General features: G+C 43.5%; 1 protein-coding gene across 1 annotated transcript in view; it reads right to left on the reverse strand.

Moving 5' to 3' along the window:
* The window catches only part of LOC106589158 (CUB and sushi domain-containing protein 2), an 881,306-nt gene that overhangs the window by 277,060 nt on the left and 580,473 nt on the right, over positions 1–23,773 (reverse strand). Inside the window, exons 27-28 of the mRNA XM_045709574.1 lie at positions 23,758–23,773; positions 6,571–6,697 (exon numbers count right to left, since the gene is read on the reverse strand). The exon at positions 23,758–23,773 is cut by the window's right edge and continues 176 nt beyond it. Of these exons, the coding sequence (XP_045565530.1) occupies positions 6,571–6,697; positions 23,758–23,773 (143 nt within the window). The remainder of the gene's footprint in view (positions 1–6,570; positions 6,698–23,757) is intronic.

Consider the following 23,773-nt stretch of genomic DNA (forward strand, 5'->3'; position numbering starts at 1 on the left):
GTGTGTGTGTGTGTGTGGTGTGTGGTGTGTGTGGTTTGTGTGGTGTGTGGGTGTGTGTGTGTGTGGTTTGTGTGGTGTGTGTGTGTGTGTGTGTGTGTGTGTGTGTGTGTGTGTGTGTGTGTGTGTGTGTGTGTGTGTGTGTGTGTGTGTGTGTTGCCAGATCATATTCACATTATTATGGTGAACATAAGAGGGGCACCGAGGAGATGAAAGAGGTGAACATCATCACTGTCTATCTGAGCACCTCCTACTCCTCTACAAACCAGACTCAATGCAACACTGCTGAACCAATGAGTCACAGCACTTCCACTCCTTCACTGTCCAGCTGTTATTATCTGTTCTGTCTCCCCTTCGACACCTCCATTCCTGTACAACCACATATGTCCTCTTCCTCCTCCTCAATCTCCTCCTCCTCCCTCTTCCACCTACACTGTGTGTTTGTGTGTGTATATCTCCTCTCTATATATCTCCTCTCTCTGTATCTCCTCTCTCTATATATCTCCTCTCTCTATATATCTCCTCTCTATATCTCCTCTCTCTATATATCTCCTCTCTATATATATCTCCTCTCTATATCTCCTCTCTATATCTCCTCTATATATATATTTAAATATATATATATATCTCCTCTCTCTATATATCTCTTCTCTATATATCTCCTCTCTATATATCTCTTCTGTCTATATATCTCTTCTCTCTATATATCTCCTCTCTATATATCTCCTCTCTATATATATCTCCTCTCTATATATATCTCCTCTCTATATATATCTCCTCTCTATATACATCTCCTCTCTATATATATCTCCTCTCTATATATATCTCCTCTCTCTATATATCTCCTCTCTATATATCTCCTCTCTCTATATATCTCCTCTCTATATATCCCCTCTCTCTATATATCTCCTCTCTATATATCTCCTCTCTATATATATCTCCTCTCTATATATATCTCCTCTCTCTATATATCTCCTCTCTCTATATATCTCCTCTCTATATATATCTCCTCTATATCTGCTCTCTCTATATATCTCCTCTCTCTATATCTCCTCTCTATATATCTCCTCTCTATATATCTCCTCTCTATATATCTCCTCTCTATATATATCTCCTCTCTATATATCTCCTCTCTCTATATATCTCCTCTCTATATATCTCCTCTCTATATATCTCCTCTCTCTGTATCTCCTCTCTCTATATATCTCCTCTATATATATATCCTCTCTCTATATATCTCCTCTCTATATATCTCCTCTCTATATATATCTCCTCTCTCTATATATCTCCTCTCTATATCTCCTCTCTATATAACTCCTCTCTATATATCTCCTCTCTATATATATCTCCTCTCTCTATATATCTCCACTCTATATATATCTCCTCTCTCTATATATCTCCTCTCTATATATCTCCTCTCTATATATCTCCTCTCTATATATCTCCTCTCTCTATATATCTCCTCTCTCTATATATCTCCTCTCTCTATATATCTCCTCTCTCTATATATCTCCTCTCTCTCTTTATCTCCTTTCTCTCTTTATCTCCTCTCTATATATATATCCTCTCTATATATCTCCTCTCTCTATATATCTCCTCTCTATATATATCTCCTCTCTCTATATATCTCCTCTCTATATATCTCCTCTCTCTATATATCTCCTCTCTCTCTATATATATCCTCTCTATATATATCTCCTCTCTATATATATCTCCTCTCTATATATATATATCTCCTCTCTCTCTATATCTCCTCTCTATATATCTCCTCTCTCTATATATCTCCTCTCTATATATCTCCTCTCTATATATCTCCTCTCTCTATATATCTCCTCTCTAAATATATCTCCTCTCTCTATATATCTCCTCTCTCTATATATCTCCTCTCTCCATATATCTCCTCTCTATATATCTCCTCTCTCTATATATCTCCTCTCTATATATCTCCTCTCTATATATCTCCTCTATATATATCTCCTCTATATATATCTCCTCTCTCTATATATCTCCTCTCTATATATCTCCTCTCTATATATCTCCTCTCTCTACATATCTCCTCTCTCTACATATCTCCTCTCTATATATATCTCCTCTCTATATCTCCTCTCTCTATATCTCCTCTCTCTATATATCTCCTCTCTCTATATATCTCCTCTCTCTATATATCTCCTCTCTCTATATCTCCTCTCTATATATCTCCTCTCTATATATCTCCTCTCTATATATCTCCTCTCTCTATATATCTCCTCTCTATATATCTCCTCTATATATATCTCCTCTATATATATCTCCTCTCTCTATATATCTCCTCTCTATATATCTCCTCTCTATATATCTCCTCTCTCTATATATCTCCTCTCTCTATATATCTCCTCTCTATATATATCTCCTCACTATATCTCCTCTCTCTATATCTCCTCTCTCTATATATCTCCTCTCTCTATATATCTCCTCTCTATATATATCTCCTCTCTATATATATATCTCCTCTCTCTATATATCTCCTCTCTATATATATATCTCCTCTCTATATATATCTCCTCTCTATATATCTCCTCACTCTATATCTCCTCTCTATATATCTCCACTCTATATATATCTCCTCTCTATATATATCTCCTCTATATATATCTCCTCTCTCTATATATCTCCTCTCTATATATCTCCTCTCTATATATCTCCTCTCTAAATATCTCCTCTCTCTATATCTCCTCTCTCTATATATATCCTCTCTCTATATATCTCCTTTCTATATATCTCCTCTCTATATATCTCCTCTCTAAATATCTCCTCTCTCTATATCTCCTCTCTCTATATCTCCTCTCTCTATTGTCTCCTCTCTCTATATATCTCCTCTCTATATATATCTCCTCTCTATATATATATCTCCTCTCTCTATATATCTCCTCTCTCTATATATCTCCTCTCTCTATATCTCCTCTCTCTATATCTCCTCTCTATATATATATCTCCTCTCTATATATATCTCCTCTCTCTATATATCTCCTCTCTCTATATCTCCTCTCTATATATCTCCTCTCTATATATATATCTCCTCTCTCTATATATCTCCTCTCTATATATATCTCCTCTCTATATATATATATCTCCTCTCTATATATATATCTCCTCTCTATATATATCTCCTCTCTATATATATATCTCCTCTCTATATATATCTCCTCTCTATATATATCTCCTCTCTCTATATCTCCACTCTATATATCTCCTCTCTATATATATATCTCCTCTCTCTCTATATCTCCTCTCTCTATATCTCCTCTCTCTATATATCTCCTCTCTATATATATCTCCTCTCTATATATCTCCTCTCTATATATATATCTCCTCTCTCTATATATCTCCTCTCTCTATATCTCCTCTCTCTATATATCTCCTCTCTATATATATCTCCTCTCTATATATCTCCTCTCTATATATCTCCTCTCTATATATATCTCCTCTCTATATATATCTCCTCTCTATATATATCTCCTCTCTATATATATATATCTCCTCTCTCTATATATATATCTCCTCTCTCTATATATCCTCTCTCTATATATCTCCTCTCTATATATATATCTCCTCTCTATATATATCTCCTCTCTCTATATATCTCCTCTCTATATATATCTCCTCTCTATATATATATATCTCCTCTCTCTATATCTCCTCTCTCTATATATCTCCTCTCTATATATATATCTCCTCTCTATATATATCTCCTCTCTATATATATCTCCTCTCTATATATATATCTCCTCTCTATATATATATCTCCTCTCTATATCTCCTCTCTATATATATCTCCTCTCCATATATATCTCCTCTCCATATATATCTCCTCTCTATATATATATCTCCTCTCTATATATATCTCCTCTCTATATCTCCTCTCTATATATATCTCCTCTCTATATATATATCTCCTCTCTCTATATCTCCTCTCTCTATATATCTCCTCTCTATATATATATCACCTCTCTATATATATCTCCTCTCTATATATATCTCCTCTCTATATATATCTCCTCTCTATATATATATCTCCTCTCTATATATATCTCCTCTCTATATATCTCCTCTCTCTATATATATCTCCTCTCTCTATATATCTCCTCTCTATATATATATCTCCTCTCTATATATATCTCCTCTCTATATATATATCTCCTCTCTCTATATATCTCCTCTCTATATATATCTCCTCTCTATATATATATATATCTCCTCTCTATATATATCTCCTCTCTATATCTCCTCTCTATATATATCTCCTCTCCATATATATCTCCTCTCTATATATATATATCTCCTCTCTATATATATCTCCTCTCTATATCTCCTCTCTCTATATATCTCCTCTCTATATATATCTCCTCTCTATATATATATCTCCTCTCTCTATATATCTCCTCTCTATATATATATCTCCTCTCTCTATATATCTCCTCTCTATATATATATCTCCTCTCTATATATATCTCCTCTCTATATATATCTCCTCTCTCTATATATCTCCTCTCTATATATATCTCCTCTCTATATATATATCTCCTCTCTCTATATATCTCCTCTCTATATATATCTCCTCTCTATATATATCTCCTCTCTATATATATCTCCTCTCTATATATCTCCTCCCTATATATATCTCCTCTCTATATATCTCCTCTCTATATATCTCCTCTCTATATATCTCCTCTCTATATATCTCCTCTCTATATATATCTCCTCTCTATATATCTCCTCTCTATATATCTCCTCTCTCCATATATCTCCTCTCTATATATCTCCTCTCTCCATATATCTCCTCTCTATATATCTCCTCTCTATATATCTCCTCTCTCCATATATCTCCTCTCTCTATATATCTCCTCTCTATATATCTCCTCTCTATATATATCTCCTCTCTCTATATATCTCCTCTCTATATATCTCCTCTCTATATATATCTCCTCTCTCTATATATCTCCTCTCTATATATCTCCTCTCTATATATATCTCCTCTCTCTATTTATCTCCTCTCTATACATCTTGTTTTCTCTGTGTCGCTTTCGTGAAACACAACATATATAACAATATTCTTATTGCAAATATTGAGCTCTGACAAATTAAACTCTTTCTGTTGTCATATTACATACTGTCACGTAAGTCAGGATACAGACACACACACACACACAGACACACACACACACACTACTTCTTATCTTATTGCTCAATGATGGCAGACCAAATATGAAGCTTAAAATAAAATTGTCAGGACCTGAGACCTGCTCATGAAGAAGGAGAGGAGAGACTAGAGAGAACGGAGAGAGGAGGAGAGAGGGGAAAGAGGAGGAGAGGAGAGATGGGTGAGGGGGAGAGAGGAGGAGAGAGGGGAGAGAGGAGGAGAGAGGGGTGAAGGGGAGAGAGGGGTGAGGGGGAGAGGAGAGAGGGGGTGAGGGGGAGAGAGAAGGAGAGAGAAGAGAGAGAGGGGAGAGGGGAGAGAGGAGGAGAGAGGGGAGAGAGGAGAGAGAAGAGAGGAGGAGAGAGGGGAGGAGAGAGGGGTGAGGGGGAGAGAGAAAGGGGTGAGGGGGAGAGGAGAGAGAAAGGGGAGAGGGGAGAGAGGAGAGAGAAGAGAGGAGGAGAGAGGGGGGAGAGAGAAGAGAGGAGAGGGGAGGGGAGGAGAGAGGGGTGAGGGGGAGAGAGAAAGGGAGAGAGGGGGAGAGAGAAAGGGAGAGAGGGGTGAGGGGGAGAGAGAAAGGGAGAGAGGGGTGAGGGGGAGAGAGAAGAGAGGAGGAGAGAAGGGTGAGGGGGAGAGAGGAGGAGAGAGGGGAGGAGAGAGGGGTGAGGGGGAGAGAGAAGAGAGGAGAGGGGAGGGGAGGAGAGAGGGGTGAGGGGGAGAGAGAAAAGAGGAGGAGAGAGGAGGAGAGAGGGGAGAGAGGAGAGAGGAGGAGAGAGGGGAGAGAGGAGGAGAGAGGCGGAGAGAGGGGAGCGGGGAGGGGGAGAGAGAAAGGGAGAGAGGAGAGAGGAAGGGGGTGAGGTGTCTGATAAACAGCCCGATTAAAGCATCTGACCAATTACAGGACCTCTCTTGTGCGGACAGATTTCACACCAAATTACAGCGGGTCAAATTATTACAGAGGACACCGTCTACTCATTAAGGGGGCAGTATTAACTCAGAACACCAGAGGAGGAGGAAGGTCACACACACACACACGCACACGCACGCACTCTCGCACACGCGCACGCACGCACACACACTCGCGCACACGCACGCACAGACGGATGCACAAACGCAGGCACGTACACACAGACGCACGCACGCAAACACACACAAATGCGCACACACACACATGGACCACTGCCTTGTAGATTCCTCAGGTGAAGCTCAATACTCAAAAGTGATGTCCTTCATTCACCACTGAATCAACAACCCTACAAACAGTAAGGAGGAAGAGGAGGAGGAGGAAGAGTAGAAAGAGTAGAATGAGGAAGAGGAGTCGGGGGAGGAAGAGTGTAATGAGGAAGAGGGGAGGAGAAAGAAAAACAAGAAAGGGAAGAAAGAGCGAGATGATCTGTACTGACCCGATGGTGCTTCCTGGTGCAGCTTCGATGCTCCAGACACAATGCAGGTTATGTTCATACGGAGCTGGGTAACCTGGAGACAGTATACGGCCTGTAGGCTCATCCTTTATGGTTCCTCCACACTCCGCTAGAGAGAGAGAGAGAGAGAGAGAGAGAGAGAGAGAGAGAGAGAGAGAGAGAGAGAGAGAGAGAGAGAGAGAGAGAGACTTTGACTTTTTGTCTTTCTTTAATCAAACATTCTCATTTCATTTACACACCATTTCTTTAATCAAACATTCTCATTTCATTTACACACCATTTCTTTAATGAAACATTCTCATTTCCCCCAACACACCATATCTCCTGAAACATCTCCCCCAGCTATACAGACAGCCCCCCAACACACCATATCTCCTGAAACATCTCCCCCCCCCCCCCCCCAGCTATACAGACAGCCCCCCAACACACCATATCTCCTGAAACATCTCCCCCAGCTATACAGACAGACAGCCCCCCCAACACACCATATCTCCTGAAACATCTCCCCCAGCTATACAGACAGCCCCCAACACACCATATCTCCTGAAACATCTCCCCCAGCTATACAGACAGACAGCCCCCCCCAACACACCATATCTCCTGAAACATCTCCCCCAGCTATACAGACAGACCCCCCAACACACCATATCTCCTGAAACATCTCCACACTGTTTAGCATTTTATAGAACTCAAACTCAACCCGAAGGCGCGCAGAGACCATCCCATTAAACACTAGTAAAGGGTCTGTTATCCCCCCGCCTTTGACCCTGTTCCTCCTTGTTAGCCAAATAGCTAACTTCGCCTGAGCAAAACAGAAAATTCAACAGAACACATTTAGCCTTTTCCTTATTCGAATACCTGTATCCCATTATGAACACCCCAACAGTAAAGGCCACCCCCAACCTCTCACACAGACATTCCAACAGAGACATTAATGGCATTAACCTGGTGCACACAGAAAACACGTGAATCACAGGTTCTTTCATTCATCCCTTCTCGTGTGGGCCTTAGCAGCTGCCAGGCCCTCAGCACCGCACAGTAAAAGTCTGAGAGACCTGCTGTACTCAGCCTCTCCAGCTTCATGAGGAACAGCTGCCGGTCCAAACCGCAGCCGCATGCTTCGAGCAGACTGGCGAGGGATTGAGGACAGCAAGTTTATGCCACAGGGAAGATGCCACCATCTTGTTGATTATCTGTACCCTCCCTCTATATGACACTTGGGACAGGAGCCACCTCCACCTGGCCAGTCTTGATACCACTGCATGTGACAGCCCCTCCCAGTTCTTCCTGACCCACCTCTCCAAGCCCAGGTACTCCCCCAACCTTTTAAGCCCTTCACAACCCCACTGCAAACCCCCTGGAGGCAGCGGAGGGGCCCTATCCCCCCATGCCCCACATAACAGAGCTTTGTTCTTGCCCCAGTTTACCTTAGCTGATGAAGCTCCCTCGTACACCCTCAGACTGGTCTCCAGTGCCTGCATATCCTGACCATCCCTGACCATCACAGAAACGTCATCTGCATACGCTGACACTGCTATGTCAACACACCCCATACCTGTCCAGCACACTCACTGCAGTCTCCTGGGTAGCAGGCCCTAAAGAGGCTCAATGGCTACTGTATATAACTGCCCTGATAGAGGGCATCCTTGTCTAATGCCCCGTCTCACCCAGACTGGCCTAATGAGCCCCCCTCCCACCGTAACCATACATGACGCCCCAGCATACATCTTCACACAGGCCAAAAACCTTTCCCCGAACATCACATTAAACAGATACTCAAAGTTCACATTAGAACCTCTCAACAAGTCCTACATGTCCCTAATTAAGAACAAGTTGTCCGTGATTGAGCGTCCCGGTACACAATATGTTTGGTCCTTATGTACTATCGAGTCCAGATGGGACTTTAGTCTGTTAGAGACTAACTAACTTCTCCCCCTTTTTCCTTTTCCGCTTGACACCTTCCTCCTCCACCCAGGTCTCTTACCCTTCCCCACTATACTCTCCTCATCCACTAGCAAAACCTGACTAGACCCAGCCTCATCTACACCACCATCTATCGCCTGACTAGACCCAGCCTCATCTACACCACCATCTATAGCCTGACTAGACCCAGCCTCATCTACACCACCATCTATAACCTGACTAGACCCAGCCTCATCTACACCACCATCTATAACCTGACTAGACCCAGCCTCATCTACACCATCTATAACCTGACTAGACCCAGCCTCATCTACACCACCACCATCTATAACCTGACTAGACCCAGCCTCAGCTATCCCACCATCCCTGGCATGACTAGACCCAGCCTAATCTACACCACCATCTATAGCCTGACTAGACCCAGCCTCATCTACACCACCATCTATAACCTGACTAGACCCAGCCTCATCTACACCACCATCTATAACCTGACTAGACCCAGCCTCATCTACACCACCATCTATAAACTGACTAGACCCAGCCTCATCTACACCACCATCTATAACCTGACTAGACCCAGCCTCATCTACACCACCATCTATAACCTGACTAGACCCAGCCTCATCTACACCATCTATAACCTGACTAGACCCAGCCTCATCTACACCACCATCTATAGCCTGACTAGACCCAGCCTCATCTACACCACCACCATCTATAACCTGACTAGACCCAGCCTCATCTACATTTACATTTTTTTACATTTTAGTCATTTAGCAGACGCTCTTATCCAGAGCGACTTACAATACACCACCACCTATAACCTGACTAGACCCAGCCTCATCTACACCACCACCATCTATAACCTGACTAGACCCAGCCTCATCTACACCACCACCATCTATAACCTGAATAGACCCAGCCTCAGCTATCCCACCATCCCTGGCATGACTAGGCCCAGCCTCATCTACACCACCATCTATAGCCTGACTAGACCCAGCCTCATCTACACCACCATCTATAGCCTGACTAGACCCAGCCTCATCTACACCACCACCATCTATAACCTGACTAGACCCAGCCTCATCTACACCACCATCTATAACCTGACTAGACCCAGCCTCATCTACACCACCATCTATAACCTGACTAGACCCAGCCTCATCTACACCACCACCATCTATAACCTGACTAGACCCAGCCTCATCTACACCACCATCTATAACCTGACTAGACCCAGCCTCATCTACACCACCACCATCTATAACCTGACTAGACCCAGCCTCAGCTATCCCACCATCCCTGGCATGACTAGGCCCAGCCTCATCTACACCACCATCTATAACCTGACTAGACCCAGCCTCATCTACACCACCATCTATAACCTGACTAGACCCAGCCTCATCTACACCACCATCTATAACCTGACTAGACCCAGCCTCATCTACACCACCATCTATAACCTGACTAGACCCAGCCTCATCTACACCACCATCTATAGCCTGACTAGACCCAGCCTCATCTACACCACCATCTATAACCTGACTAGACCCAGCCTCATCTACACCACCATCTATAGCCTGACTAGACCCAGCCTCATCTACACCACCATCTATAGCCTGACTAGGCCCAGCCTCATCTACACCACCACCATCTATAACCTGACTAGACCCAGCCTCATCTACACCACCATCTATAACCTGACTAGACCCAGCCTCATCTACACCACCATCTATAACCTGACTAGACCCAGCCTCATCTACACCACCATCTATAACCTGACTAGACCCAGCCTCATCTACACCACCATCTATAACCTGACTAGACCCAGCCTCATCTACACCACCATCTATAACCTGACTAGACCCAGCCTCATCTACACCACCACCATCTATAACCTGACTAGACCCAGCCTCATCTACACCACCACCATCTATAACCTGACTAGACCCAGCCTCATCTACACCACCATCTATAACCTGACTAGACCCAGCCTCATCTACACCACCATCTATAACCTGACTAGACCCAGCCTCAGCTATCCCACCATATCTAGCAGGCTCTTGTAGGTGAACGCTGGGAGTCGGCTCTAAGAGCAGGCTCTTGTAGGTGAACACTTGGAGTTGGCTCTAAGAGCAGGCTCTTGTAGGTGAACGCTGGGAGTCGGCTCTAAGAGCAGGCTCTTGTAGGTGAACACCTGGAGTTGGCTCTAAGAGCAGGCTCTTGTAGGTGAACGCTGGGAGTCGGCTCTAAGAGCAGGCTCTTGTAGGTGAACGCTGGGAGTCGGCTCTAAGAGCAGGCTCTTGTAGGTGAACGCTGGGAGTCGGCTCTAAGAGCAGGCTCTTGTAGGTGAACGCTGGGAGTCGGCTCTAAGAGCAGGCTCTTGTAGGTGAACGCTGGGAGCCGGCTCTAAGAGCAGGCTCTTGTAGGTGAACGCTGGGAGTCGGCTCTAAGAGCAGGCTCTTGTAGGTGAACGCTGGGAGTCGGCTCTAAGAGCAGGCTCTTGTAGGTGAACGCTGGGAGTCGGCTCTAAGAGCAGGCTCTTGTAGGTGAACGTTGGGAGCCGGCTCGCATATCAGAAGAGCCAAAACTATTTATAAAAATATACAAAAATTAAGATTTGAATAATCAAAAGATTTAAATGAATAGAATTAACTAATTCAAAGAACGAAAAAATGTAATAAATAATAAATCATATAAACCTAAATGTGCAAGCGCACACACATTCATTCTGACTGTCTGCTCAGACTAACAGCCTCACCTATTGTTCCTGTCAATCAGACACGCAGTGTCAACCAATGAACCAAAGATGCGTGAGGGAGGGCCGAGCCAACTCACTCACAGTCACATACTTAGTAGCCGAGGAGAGAAAGGAATGATGGCTGTGAAAACAACAGCTGGAAAATGAGTCGGAAGCACAGTAGCATTTGGATGTATTTTAATAATGTAGACAATGTTAGAACACAGTGTAGAATTTGCCAAAACAAAATCTCATATAAAGCCGGTTCTAAGCACAACCTACAGCGACATATGTGAACTGTGCACCCAACTGTGAAGCTAGCTGTAGCAGAGCTTCCAGAAACTAGCGGGCCTGCTAGAGATAGTGGTGGAGATGTATCCACTCAGTCCAGTAGACCTGCTAGTGATAGTGGTGGAGCCAGTATCCACTCAGTCCAGTAGACCTGCTAGTGATAGTGGTGGAGATGTATCCACTCAGTCCAGTAGACCTGCTAGTGATAGTGGTGGAGATGTATCCACTCAGTCCAGTAGACCTGCTAGTGATAGTGGTGGAGCCAGTATCCACTCAGTCCAGTAGACCTGCTAGAGATAGTGGTGGAGATGTATCCACTCAGTCCAGTAGACCTGCTAGTGATAGTGGTGGAGCCAGTATCCACTCAGTCCAGTAGACCTGCTAGTGATAGTGGTGGAGATGTATCCACTCAGTCCAGTAGACCTGCTAGTGATAGTGGTGGAGATGTATCCACTCAGTCCAGTAGACCTGCTAGTGATAGTGGTGGAGATGTACCCACTCAGTCCAGTAGACCTGCTAGTGATAGTGGTGGAGATGTATCCACTCAGTCCAGTAGACCTGCTAGTGATAGTGGTGGAGATGTATCCACTCAGTCCCGTAGACCTGCTAGTGATAGTGGTGGAGATGTACCCACTCAGTCCAGTAGACCTGCTAGTGATAGTGGTGGAGATGTATCCACTCAGTCCAGTAGACCTGCTAGTGATAGTGGTGGAGATGTATCCACTCAGTCCCGTAGACCTGCTAGTGATAGTGGTGGAGATGTATCCACTCAGTCCAGTAGACCTGCTAGTGATAGTGGTGGAGATGTATCCAGTTGACCTGCTAGTGATAGTGGTGGAGATGTATCCAGTTGACCTGCTAGTGATAGTGGTGGAGATGTATCCAGTAGACCTGCTAGTGATAGTGGTGGAGATGTATCCAGTAGACCTGCTAGTGATAGTGGTGGAGATGTATCCAGTAGACCTGCTAGAGATAGTGGTGGAGATGTATCCACTCAGTCCAGTAGACCTGCTAGTGATAGTGGTGGAGATGTATCCAGTAGACTTGCTAGAGATAGTGGTGGAGCCAGTATCCACTCAGTCCAGTAGACCTGCTAGAGATAGTGGTGGAGATGTATCCACTCAGTCCAGTAGACCTGCTAGAGATAGTGGTGGAGATGTATCCACTCAGTCTAGTAGACCTACTCCGCGACCCACAGCAACGCAGACTCCTATAGACCAGTTTATGCCAAAAGTCTATGTCTGTAGCAAAACAAGGCCAAATTGATATTGCATTGGCTAAAATGATTGCCACCGATTTCCAGCCATTTTCGATGGTGGAGGACAGAGGTTTTAGAAATTGTAGCAATAGTCTAAATCCAATGTACACAATTCCAAGCAGGAAAACTCCTTTCAAAATCACTTATTCCACATCTGTACGAGAGCACACAGGCTTCAGTGCGGGAAAGAGTCCAAAAACCTACTGCAGTTTGCCTTACCACTGACTGCTGGACATCAGGGGTAACCACTTCTTACATGTCGGTTACATGTCACTTCTTAAAGATTTTTCGATTTCTAGCTGTCTTCTGGACTGCTTTGAGTTCAGCGACAGACACACCTCAGAGAACTTGGCAGAGGAACTGTTGAGAGTGGCCAGAGAATGGCAAGTAGGTGGAAAAGTGGTCTGTTGTGTTAGCCACAATGCAGCGAACATAACCAAAGCCATGAACATTTAGAAAATGGACCCATCATCCATGTCTTGCTCACACAATCAACCTGATTTGTAAAAGATGCCCTGAAGGTGATGAAGCCCATTGTGGACAAAGTGAAAGCAGCTGTGGAATACTTCCACAGGAGCACAGTAGGTGCTGAAAAACTAAAGTCTACACAACGCCAGATGAGGATGCCTGAGCTGAGGCCTAAACAAGACTGCACTACAAGGTAGAATTCAACATTTTATATGTTGAGGTGATTTCTTGAGTCAAAGGATGCCATTTTCTCTACCCTGGCCATTGTCAATGCAGCTGTTGATGCTCTGACCCAAGAGGAATGGGAGGTGGTGGAGGAGGTGTGCAGAGTCCTGAACCCTTTTGAGCAGGTCACCGTGGAGATCAGTGGAGAGACGTGCAGTTATTACTACATCATTATCTGGAACCCTTTTGAGCAGGTCACAGTGGAGATCAGTGGAGAGAGGTACAGTAAGCAGTTATTACTACCTCATTAGTTAATCCAGTATTATATATGTATATGAGCAGTAGATGAGAATGTGGTATCAGTAGACAAAACATGAACCTGAACTAATCAGTTACTGTTCTCTCTTTTCAGCTATGTCACAGCCTCAAAAATCATACTCCTGTGTAAGGGTCTGCAGCGAATCACAGCCAGCCGCCAGAGAGGAAGCAAATGTAACCACAGGACATGTGACAGAGTTGATGGACACTCTATGTTCATCAATGGACAGAAAGTTCCACAGAATGGAATATAATCACGTTCTATCAGAAACCGCTGCACTTGACCCCAGGTTTAAGAAGTTAGCCTTCAGCAATGCCAGAGCGATTGATGAGGCTCTTTAAAGAATAACCTCAGCAGCAGGGAGGGACAGTCCCAGCAGCCAGCTGGCTCAGGCACCAGGGCAACAGGAAGGAGAGGGAGGGAGGGACAGCCCCAGCAGTCAGCTGGCTCAGGCACCAGGGCAACAGGAAGGAGAGGGAGGGACAGCCCCAGCAGTCAGCTGGCTCAGGCACCAGGGCAACAGGAAGAAGAGGGAGGGACAGCCCCAGCAGTCAGCTGGCTCAGGCACCAGGGCAACAGGAAGGAGAGGGAGGGAGGGACAGCCCCAGCAGCCAGCTGGCTCAGGCACCAGGGCAACAGGAAGGAGAGGGAGGGAGGGACAGCCCCAGCAGCCAGCTGGCTCAGGCACCAGGGCAACAGGAAGAAGAGGGAGGGACAGCCCCAGCAGTCAGCTGGCTCAGGCACCAGGGCAACAGGAAGGAGAGGGAGGGAGGGACAGCCCCAGCAGTCAGCTGGCTCAGGCACCAGGACAACAGGAAGGAGAGGGAGGGACAGCCCCAGCAGTCAGCTGGCTCAGGCCCCAGGGCAACAGGAAGAAGAGGGAGGGACAGCCCCAGCAGCCAGCTGGCTCAGGCACCAGGGCAACAGGAAGAAGAGGGATCAGATGGAACAGAAGCACCAGCAGTAGTGCCACAAACGTCTGCTGTTTGGATGCTGTTTGACGAAAGAGCAACGGGATGCAGCACGAAGGAATCCCTCAGCAGATGCCATAATGGAGGTCCGATCCTATTTGGAGGAGCCCCTCCTCCAAAGATCTGCAGATCCTCTGAGCTGGTGGAAGAACAAGGCCTGTGTCTACCCACGGCTTCCTAAAGTCCTGACAGGGAGTCTCTGCATAGTGGCCACATCCGTTCCCTCTGAGAGGGTCTTCTCGAAAACGGGACAAATAATTACTGAGAGAAGAAACCGCATCAGCCCCTCGACAGTGAGGCAGCTTCCATTTCTGAATGCAAACCTCTAAATAAAAGCAAAATATGGTCAGCATTGCTGTATGCTGCTAGTTATAAAATGGCACTAAAGAAGAGAGAGGGGCCAGTTTAATGTTTTAAGTGGGATGCTGCAGTTTTGCACATTGTTATTTATTTTTCTTTGATATGGAGCAATATTCTATTATTTTGCTGTTCAGATTGTATTCGTTTTGAATTGCTACATTTATATGCACTTTGTTTAAATACATTAAAAAAGTTATACTTTAAATGCAAATGTTTCATAGCATTCTTTGTCATTACAAACCGATGCATTTTTAAATACATTGTGGTTAAGGTAGAGTATGATTTCAGTCAATAATTTAATACCAATCATAGTCAAACTATCGCAAACTGTTTGACCATTTTTTTAAAAGAGCCGTTTGTGAGCCAAAAGAGCCGTTTGTGAGCCAAAAGAGCTGTTTGTGAGCCAAAAGAGCCGTTTGTGAGCCAAAAGAGCCGTTTGTGCCGGAATGTCCATCACTACTCCACACCAAACACTCAAACTCCAAAAAACTCCCAGCATGCAGTGAGAGAGAGAGAGAGAGAGAGAGAGAGAGAGAGAGAGAGAGAGAGAGAGAGAGAGAGAGAAGCAAAAGAGAGAGAGAGAGAGAGAAAGAGAGAGAGAGGGAGAGAAAGAGCAAGAGAGGAAGGAAGGAAGGAAGGAAGGAAGGAAGGAAGGAAGGAAGGAAGGAAGGAAGGAAGGAAGGAAGGAAGGAAGGAAGGAAGGAAGGAAGGAAGGAAGGAAGGAAGGAAGGAAGGAAGGAAGGAAGGAAGGAAGGAAGGAAGGAAGAATAGTGTCAGTATATAAGTATAATATCCTTAAAGTGCTACTTTGAAGTCTACTTCATTTAATAAATGAATACTATTGAATATTATTATCGTGTGATTCATAATGTGGTGTTCCTGTCATTTCATGTTGTCCATATAAAGGGAACTGATGGACGGGAGCCACGTCGTTCTCCACCATCACCGGTATTGACAAGACAAGTGAACGTTAAAACACCCAGTTCTGTCTTATAACCATTATCTAATGTCTCCACGGCAACATGACGTCTGATGGTTTTAATACCTAGAGATGGTGATGACCACTCTGTCTCCACGGCAACATGACGTCTGATGGTTTTAATACCTAGAGATGGTGATGACCACTCTGTCTCCACGGCAACATGACGTCTGATGGTTTTAATACCTAGAGATGGTGATGACCACTCTGTCTCCACGGCAACATGACGTCTGATGGTTTTAATACCTAGAGATGGTGACGACCACTCTGTCTCCACGGCAACATGACGTCTGATGGTTTTAATACCTAGAGATGGTGACGACCACTCTGTCTCCACGGCAACATGACGTCTGATGGTTTTAATACCCAGAGATGGTGACGACCACTCTGTCTCTACGGCAACATGAAGTCTGATGGTTTTAATACTTGTAAGAGTACACAGGTACTTTAAAACAACAGGTACTTTAGTAAGGAGAGTGGAATATGACTGATAATTCAGGTAATAAATGAACATACTACGTGTAGGATTGAAGCATCAATCATGTGGATGATATGGAATATTTATCTATCAGGGTATATTTCCTGTGGTTAATACTGCTCATAGAGTTGAAGTTATTGATCCTGTGGGATGATGGGATATGTAGTATATAATGTATCCTGTGGGATGATGGGATATGTAGTATATAATGTATTCTGTGGGATATGTAGTATATAATGTATCCTGTGGGATATATAGTATATAATGTATCCTGTGGGATGATAGGATATGTAGTATATAATGTATCCTGTGGGATGGTGGGATATGTAGTATATAATGTATCCTGTGGGATGGTGGGATATGTAGTATATAATGTATCCTGTGGGATGGTGGGATATGTAGTATATAATGTATCCTGTGGGATGATGGGATATGTAGTATATAATGTATCCTGTGGGATGGTGGGATATGTAGTATATAATGTATCCTGTGGGATGATGGATATGTAGTATATAATGTATCCTGTGGGATGTGGATGTAGTATATAATGTATCCTGTGGGATGGTGGGTATGTAGTATATAATGTATCCTGTGGGATGTTATGTAGTATATAATGTATCCTGTGGGATGATGGGATATGTAGTATATAATGTATCCTGTGGGATGATGGGATATGTAGTATATAATGTATCCTGTGGGATATGTAGTATATAATGTATCCTGTGGGATATGTAGTATATAATGTATCCTGTGGGATATGTAGTATATAATGTATCCTGTGGGATATGTAGTATATAATGTATCCTGAGGGATGATGGGATATGTAGTATATAATGTATCCTTTGGGATATGTAGTATATAATGTATCCTGTGGGATGATGGGATATGTAGTATATAATGTATCCTGTGGGATGGTGGGATATGTAGTATATAATGTATCCTGTGGGATTATGGGATATGTAGTATATAATGTATCCTGTGGGATGATGGGATATGTAGTATATAATGTATCCTGTGGGATGATGGGATATGTAGTATATAATGTATCCTGTGGGATGATGGGATATGTAGTATATAATGTATCCTGTGGGATGATGGGATATGTAGTATATAATGTATCCTGTGGGATGATGGGATATATAGTATATAATGTATCCTGTGGGATGATGGGATATGTAGTATATAATGTATCCTGTGGGATATGTAGTATAAAATGTATCCTGTGGGATATGTAGTATATAATGTATCCTGTGGGATATGTAGTATATAATGTATCCTGTGGGATATGTAGTATATAATGTATCCTGAGGGATGATGGGATATGTAGTATATAATGTATCCTTTGGGATATGTAGTATATAATGTATCCTGTGGGATGATGGGATATGTAGTATATAATGTATCCTGTGGGATGGTGGGATATGTAGTATATAATGTATCCTGTGGGATTATGGGATATGTAGTATATAATGTATCCTGTGGGATGATGGGATATGTAGTATATAATGTATCCTGTGGGATGATGGGATATGTAGTATATAATGTATCCTGTGGGATGATGGGATATGTAGTATATAATGTATCCTGTGGGATGATGGGATATGTAGTATATAATGTATCCTGTGGGATGATGGGATATGTAGTATATAGTGTATCCTGTTGGTTGGTGGAATATGTAGTATATAATGTATCCTGTGGGATGATGGGATATGTAGTATATAATGTATCCTGTGGGATGATGGGATATGTAGTATATAATGTATCCTGTGGGATATGTAGTATATAATGTATCCTGTGGGATATGTAGTATATAATGTATCCTGTGGGATGGTGGGATATGTAGTATATAATGTATCCTGTGGGATGATGGGATATGTAGTATATAATGTATCCTGTGGGATATGTAGTATATAATGTATCCTGTGGGATGGTGGGATATGTAGTATATAATGTATCCTGTGGGATGATGGGATATGTAGTATATAGTGTATCCTGTTGGATGGTGGAACTGGGATATGAAGAGGAATGTCAAGCTTGTCATGTTGCAAGACACAAATCATCTGTTTGTCAGGGTAGGATTTTCAGAGGAGAGTGTGTGTGTGTGTGTGTGTGTGTGTGTGTGTGTGTGTGTGTGTGTGTGTGTGTGTGTGTGTGTGTGTGTGTGTGTGTGTGTGTGTGTGTGGGGGGGAGTGTGTCTGTGTGTGTGTGTGTGTGTGTGTGTGTGTGTGTGTGTGTGTGTGTGTGTAAGGTGTAGTACATGTGACAGGTCTATCTTCAGCTCAATAAGCAGTGAATTCTTCAGAGCCCTGAAGTTAAACAGATCTGCACATGGACAACCAGTCAGTAGTCAGATGGTTATAGAGAGGTTAGAATGATTCCTTTACCAATCAGATGGTTATAGAAAGGTTAGAATGATTCCTTTACCAATCAGATGGTTATAGAAAGGTTAGAATGATTCCTTTACCAATCAGATGGTTATAGAAAGGTTAGAATGATTCCTTTACCAATCAGATGGTTATAGAGAGGTTAGAATGATTCCTTTACCAATCAGATGGTTATAGAGAGGTTAGAATGATTCCTTTACCAATCATATGGTTATAGAGAGGTTAGAATGATTCCTTTACCAATCAGATGGTTATAGAGAGGTTAGAATGATTCCTTTACCAATCAGATGGTTATAGAGAGGTTAGAATGATTCCTTTACCAATCAGATGGTTATAGAGAGGTTAGAATGATTCCTTTACCAATCAGATGGTTATAGAGAGGTTAGAATGATTCCTTTACCAATCAGATGGTTATAGAAAGGTTAGAATGATTCCTTTACCAATCAGATGGTTATAGAGAGGTTAGAATGATTCCTTTACCAATCAGATGGTTATAGAGAGGTTAGAATGATTCCTTTACCAATCAGATGGTTATAGAAAGGTTAGAATGATTGCTGTGATTGCTACATACAATTGTTTTTCCGTTTTTTTAATAAATGACACCCATTGATTTAACCTGTTAGGGCTAGGGGGCAGACAACCATTGATTTAACCTGTTAGGGCTAGGGGGCAGACACCCATTGATTTAACCTGATAGGGCTAGGGGGCAGACACCCATTGATTTAACCTGTTAGGGCTAGGGGGCAGACAACCATAGAGGTTAACCTGTTAGGGCTAGGGGGCAGACACCCATTGATTTAACCTGTTAGGGCTAGGGGGCAGACACCCATTGATTTAACCTGTTAGGGCTAGGGGGCAGACACCCATTGATTTAACCTGTTAGGGCTAGGGGGCAGACACCCATTGATTTAACCTGTTAGGGCTAGGGGGCAGACACCCATTGATTTAACCTGTTAGGGCTAGGGGGCAGACACCCATTGATTTAACCTGTTAGGGCTAGGGGGCAGACACCCATTGATTTAACCTGTTAGGGCTAGGGGGCAGACACCCATTGATTTAACCTGTTGGGTCTAGGGGGCAGCATTTGCACGTCTGGATAATTTTTTTTTACCCGATTTAATCTGGTTACTAATCCTACCCAGTAACTAGAATATGCATATACTTATTATATATGGATAGAAAACACTCTAAAGTTTCTAAAACTGTTTGAATGGTGTCTGTGAGTATAACAGAACTCATTTGGCAGGCAAAACCCTGAGACATTTTCTGACAGGAAGTGGATACCTGATGTGTTGTATTGACTTTAAACCTATCCCATTGAAAAACACAGGGGCTTAGGAATATTTTGGCACTTCCTATTGCTTCCACTAGATGTCACCAGCCTTTACAAAGTGTTTTGAGTCTTCTGGAGGGAGATCTGACCGAACAAGAGCCATGGAACGATGATGTCCCATTAGACACCTGGCGCGCGAGTTCATGTTGGGTACCCTCGTTCCAATACGTTATAAAAGAGTATGCATTCGTCCACCTTGAATATTATTCATGTTCTGGTTAAAAAAGGCCCTAATGATTTATGCTATACAACGTTTGACATGTTTGAACGAACGGAAATATATTTTTTTCCCCTCGTTCATGACGAGAAGTCCGGCTGGCTTACATCATGTGCTAACGAGACGGAGATTTTTGGACATAAATGATGAGCTTTTTTGAACAAAACTACATTCGTTATGGACCTGTGATACCTGGAAGTGACATCTGATGAAGAGAATCAAAGGTAATGGATTATTTACATAGTATTTTCGATTTTAGATCTCCCCAACATGACGTCTAGTCTGTATCGCAACGCGTATTTTTCTGGGCGCAGTGCTCAGATTATTGCAAAGTGTGATTTCCCAGTAAGGTTATTTTTAAATCTGGCAAGTTGATTGAGTTCAAGAGATGTAAATCTATAATTCTTTAAATGACAATATAATATTTTACCAATGTTTTCTAATTTTAATTATTTAATTTGTGACGCTGACTTGACTGCCGGGTTATTGGAGGGAAAACGATTTCCTCAACATCAATGCCATAGTAAAACGCTGTTTTTGGATATAAATATGAACTTGATAGAACTAAAAATGCATGCATTGTCTAACATAATGTCCTAGGAGTGTCATCTGATGGAGATTGTAAAAGGTTAGTGCATCATTTTAGCTGGTTTTATGGTTTTGGTGACCCTGTCTTTGACTTGACAAAACATTACACACAACTCTTGTAAATGTACTGTCCTAACATACTCTAAATTTATGCTTTCGCCTAAAAACCTTTTTGAAATCGTAAAACGTGGTTAGATTAAGGAGATGTTTATCTTTCAAATGGTGTAAAATAGTTGTATTTTTGAAAAATTTGAATTTTGACATTTATTTGGATTCAAATTTGCCGCTCTTGAAATGCACCTGCTGTTGATGGAGTGCACCACGGGTGGCACGCTAGCATCCCACCTAGCCCCAAGAGGTTAACCTGTTAGGGCTAGGGGGCAGACACCCATTGATTTAACCTGTTAGGGCTAGGGGGCAGACACCCATTGAGGTTAACCTGTTAGGGCTAGGGGGCAGAGGTTAACCCCCTTTTTCTCCTCAATTTCGTGATATCTGTCACGTCCTGACATAGAGGATTATTTGTATTATTTGTTCAGGGCGTGGCAGAGGTATGTTTGTTTTGTATGGTGGGTTTTTTTATGTATAGCTTAGTGTTATTTATGTGTTCCAGGGGTTTTGTGGTGTATGTTTTAGTATGAGTAGGTTCTAGGTTAAGTTTTCTATGTGCAGGTTTGGTTGCTGGACTCTCAATTGGAGGCAGGTGTTTCTAGTTGCCTCTGATTGGGAGTCCTATAAGTAGGTGTGTGTTTTGTTCGTCACTTGTGGGTAGTTGTATGTTAGCACTGCGTTTGTTTAGCCTGCGACACTGTTTCCTGTCGTGAGTTTTGCTTATTGTTTTTTCCTCGTGTTCACATTTTAAATAAATGATGATGAGCACGCAATCCGCTGCATATTGGTCCACTTTTTCCGACAGCGATTTCAACATATCTTCTGACGAAACATTGTCATTGCAGTGAAAGGAAACTATTGAGAGATACATGCCTACAGAGCAGTATCTTACTGACAGAGGGGGAGAAAGACGAGAGGAGAGGGAGAGAAAGAGGGGAGGAGAGGGAGAGAGTGGAGGAGAGGAGAGGGAGAGAGGGAGGGAGGAGAGTGAGAGAAGGAGAGGGAGAGAAAGAGGGGAGGAGAGGGAGAGAGGGGAGGAGAGGAGAGGGAGAGATGGAGGGGAGGAGAGGGAGAGAGGGAGACGAGGAGAGGGAGAAAGGGAGTGGAGGGGAGGGAGAGAGGGAGGGGAGGAGAGGGAGAAAGGGAGGGGAGGAGAGGGAGAAAGGGAGGGGAGGAGAGGGAGAGAAAGAGGGAGAGAGGGAGGGAGGGAGGGAGGGAGGGGAGGAGAGGGAGAGGAGGAGGGTAGGAGAGGGAGAGAAGGAGGGGAGGAGAGGGAGAGAAAAGCACACCACTTCTACTTCAAAGAGAAAGGCATATCCAGACAAGATGAAAAAAGATGACGAGGACGAGGGTTGATGGTGAGACAATCGGCTGCCATGTTGATACAATGATACTTCAACCAACACACACACACACACACACACTCTACTTTCTCTCTCCCACTCTCTCTCTCTCTCTCTCTCTCTCTCTCTCTCTCTCACCACTGTGATGTCAAACCAACCAAATGATGCTCAGCTTCTCTTGAATGTCTCCCCGTCTCCCCTCAACAATACATGTTTGCTCTGAGAAGAAGGAAAAGCGGACATGCCCCTGACTGTGGCAAGTTTGGAAATGACATTACTGTGTCCTTACCCAACCCCCTGCACACCCAGTTGAGCTGTGTGAGGTTTCTAAGGATGCCACAGAACAGCCTGTGAGAACATCATAATACACTGTATTATCATTCCACACTAACTGAGAATGGAATACGAGGGAGTGTGATGCTTGGGGCGGGGTAACTGTGATTTGTGTGTGTGTGTGTGTGTGTGAGGCAGGGTCTGTGTGTGTGTGTGTGTGAGGCAGGGTGTGTGTGTGTGTGTGTGTGTGTGTGTGTGTGTGTGTGTGTGTGTGTGTGTGTGTGTGTATAGCAGGGTCTGTGTGTGTATGTGTGTGTGTGTATAGCAGGGTCTGTGTGTGTGTGTATGTGTGTGTGTGAGGCAGGGTCTGTGTGTGTGTGTGTGTGAGGCAGGGTCTGTGTGTGTGTGTGTGTGTGTGTGTGTGTGTGTGTGTGTGTGTGTGTGTGTGTGTGTGTGTGTGTGTGTGTGTCCTGTGTGTGTATGTGTGTGTGTGAGGCAGGGTCTGTGTGAGTGTGTGTGTGTGTGTGTGTGTGTGTGTGTGTGTGTGTGTGTGTGTGTGTGTGTGTGTGTGTGTGTGTGTGTGTAGCAGAATCTGTGTGTGTTTGTGTGTGTGTGTGAGGCAGGGTCTGTGTGTGTGTGTGTGATAGCGTGAGTTTGTGTGTTTTGCTATTGACAACTGAAGAGTGTGCCACTCTCCCCCTCTCGCCACAGTTTATTATAGAGGAAGACTCTAGTTCTCTTCCTGTTTTCCTGGGTGAAAGGCAGTCAAAGTGGACCTCTGCATTATTCAATAGCGAAGGAAAGTGGATGAGAGCAGAAGGGAGAATGGAGTAGGATGGTAATACTGGTCTTAGGACATATGCTTACATTCAATTCAGATCTTAGGACAGATATTGACCTTAAATACTGATCTTAGGTCAGTTTTGTGGTTTCCCCCCAACACACAAACAGCCTGTCTGTACACTCACCGACACATAAGGGCAG

Source organism: Salmo salar, chromosome ssa27 (assembly GCF_905237065.1).
Source record: "Salmo salar chromosome ssa27, Ssal_v3.1, whole genome shotgun sequence".
Lineage (NCBI taxonomy): Eukaryota > Metazoa > Chordata > Actinopteri > Salmoniformes > Salmonidae > Salmo > Salmo salar.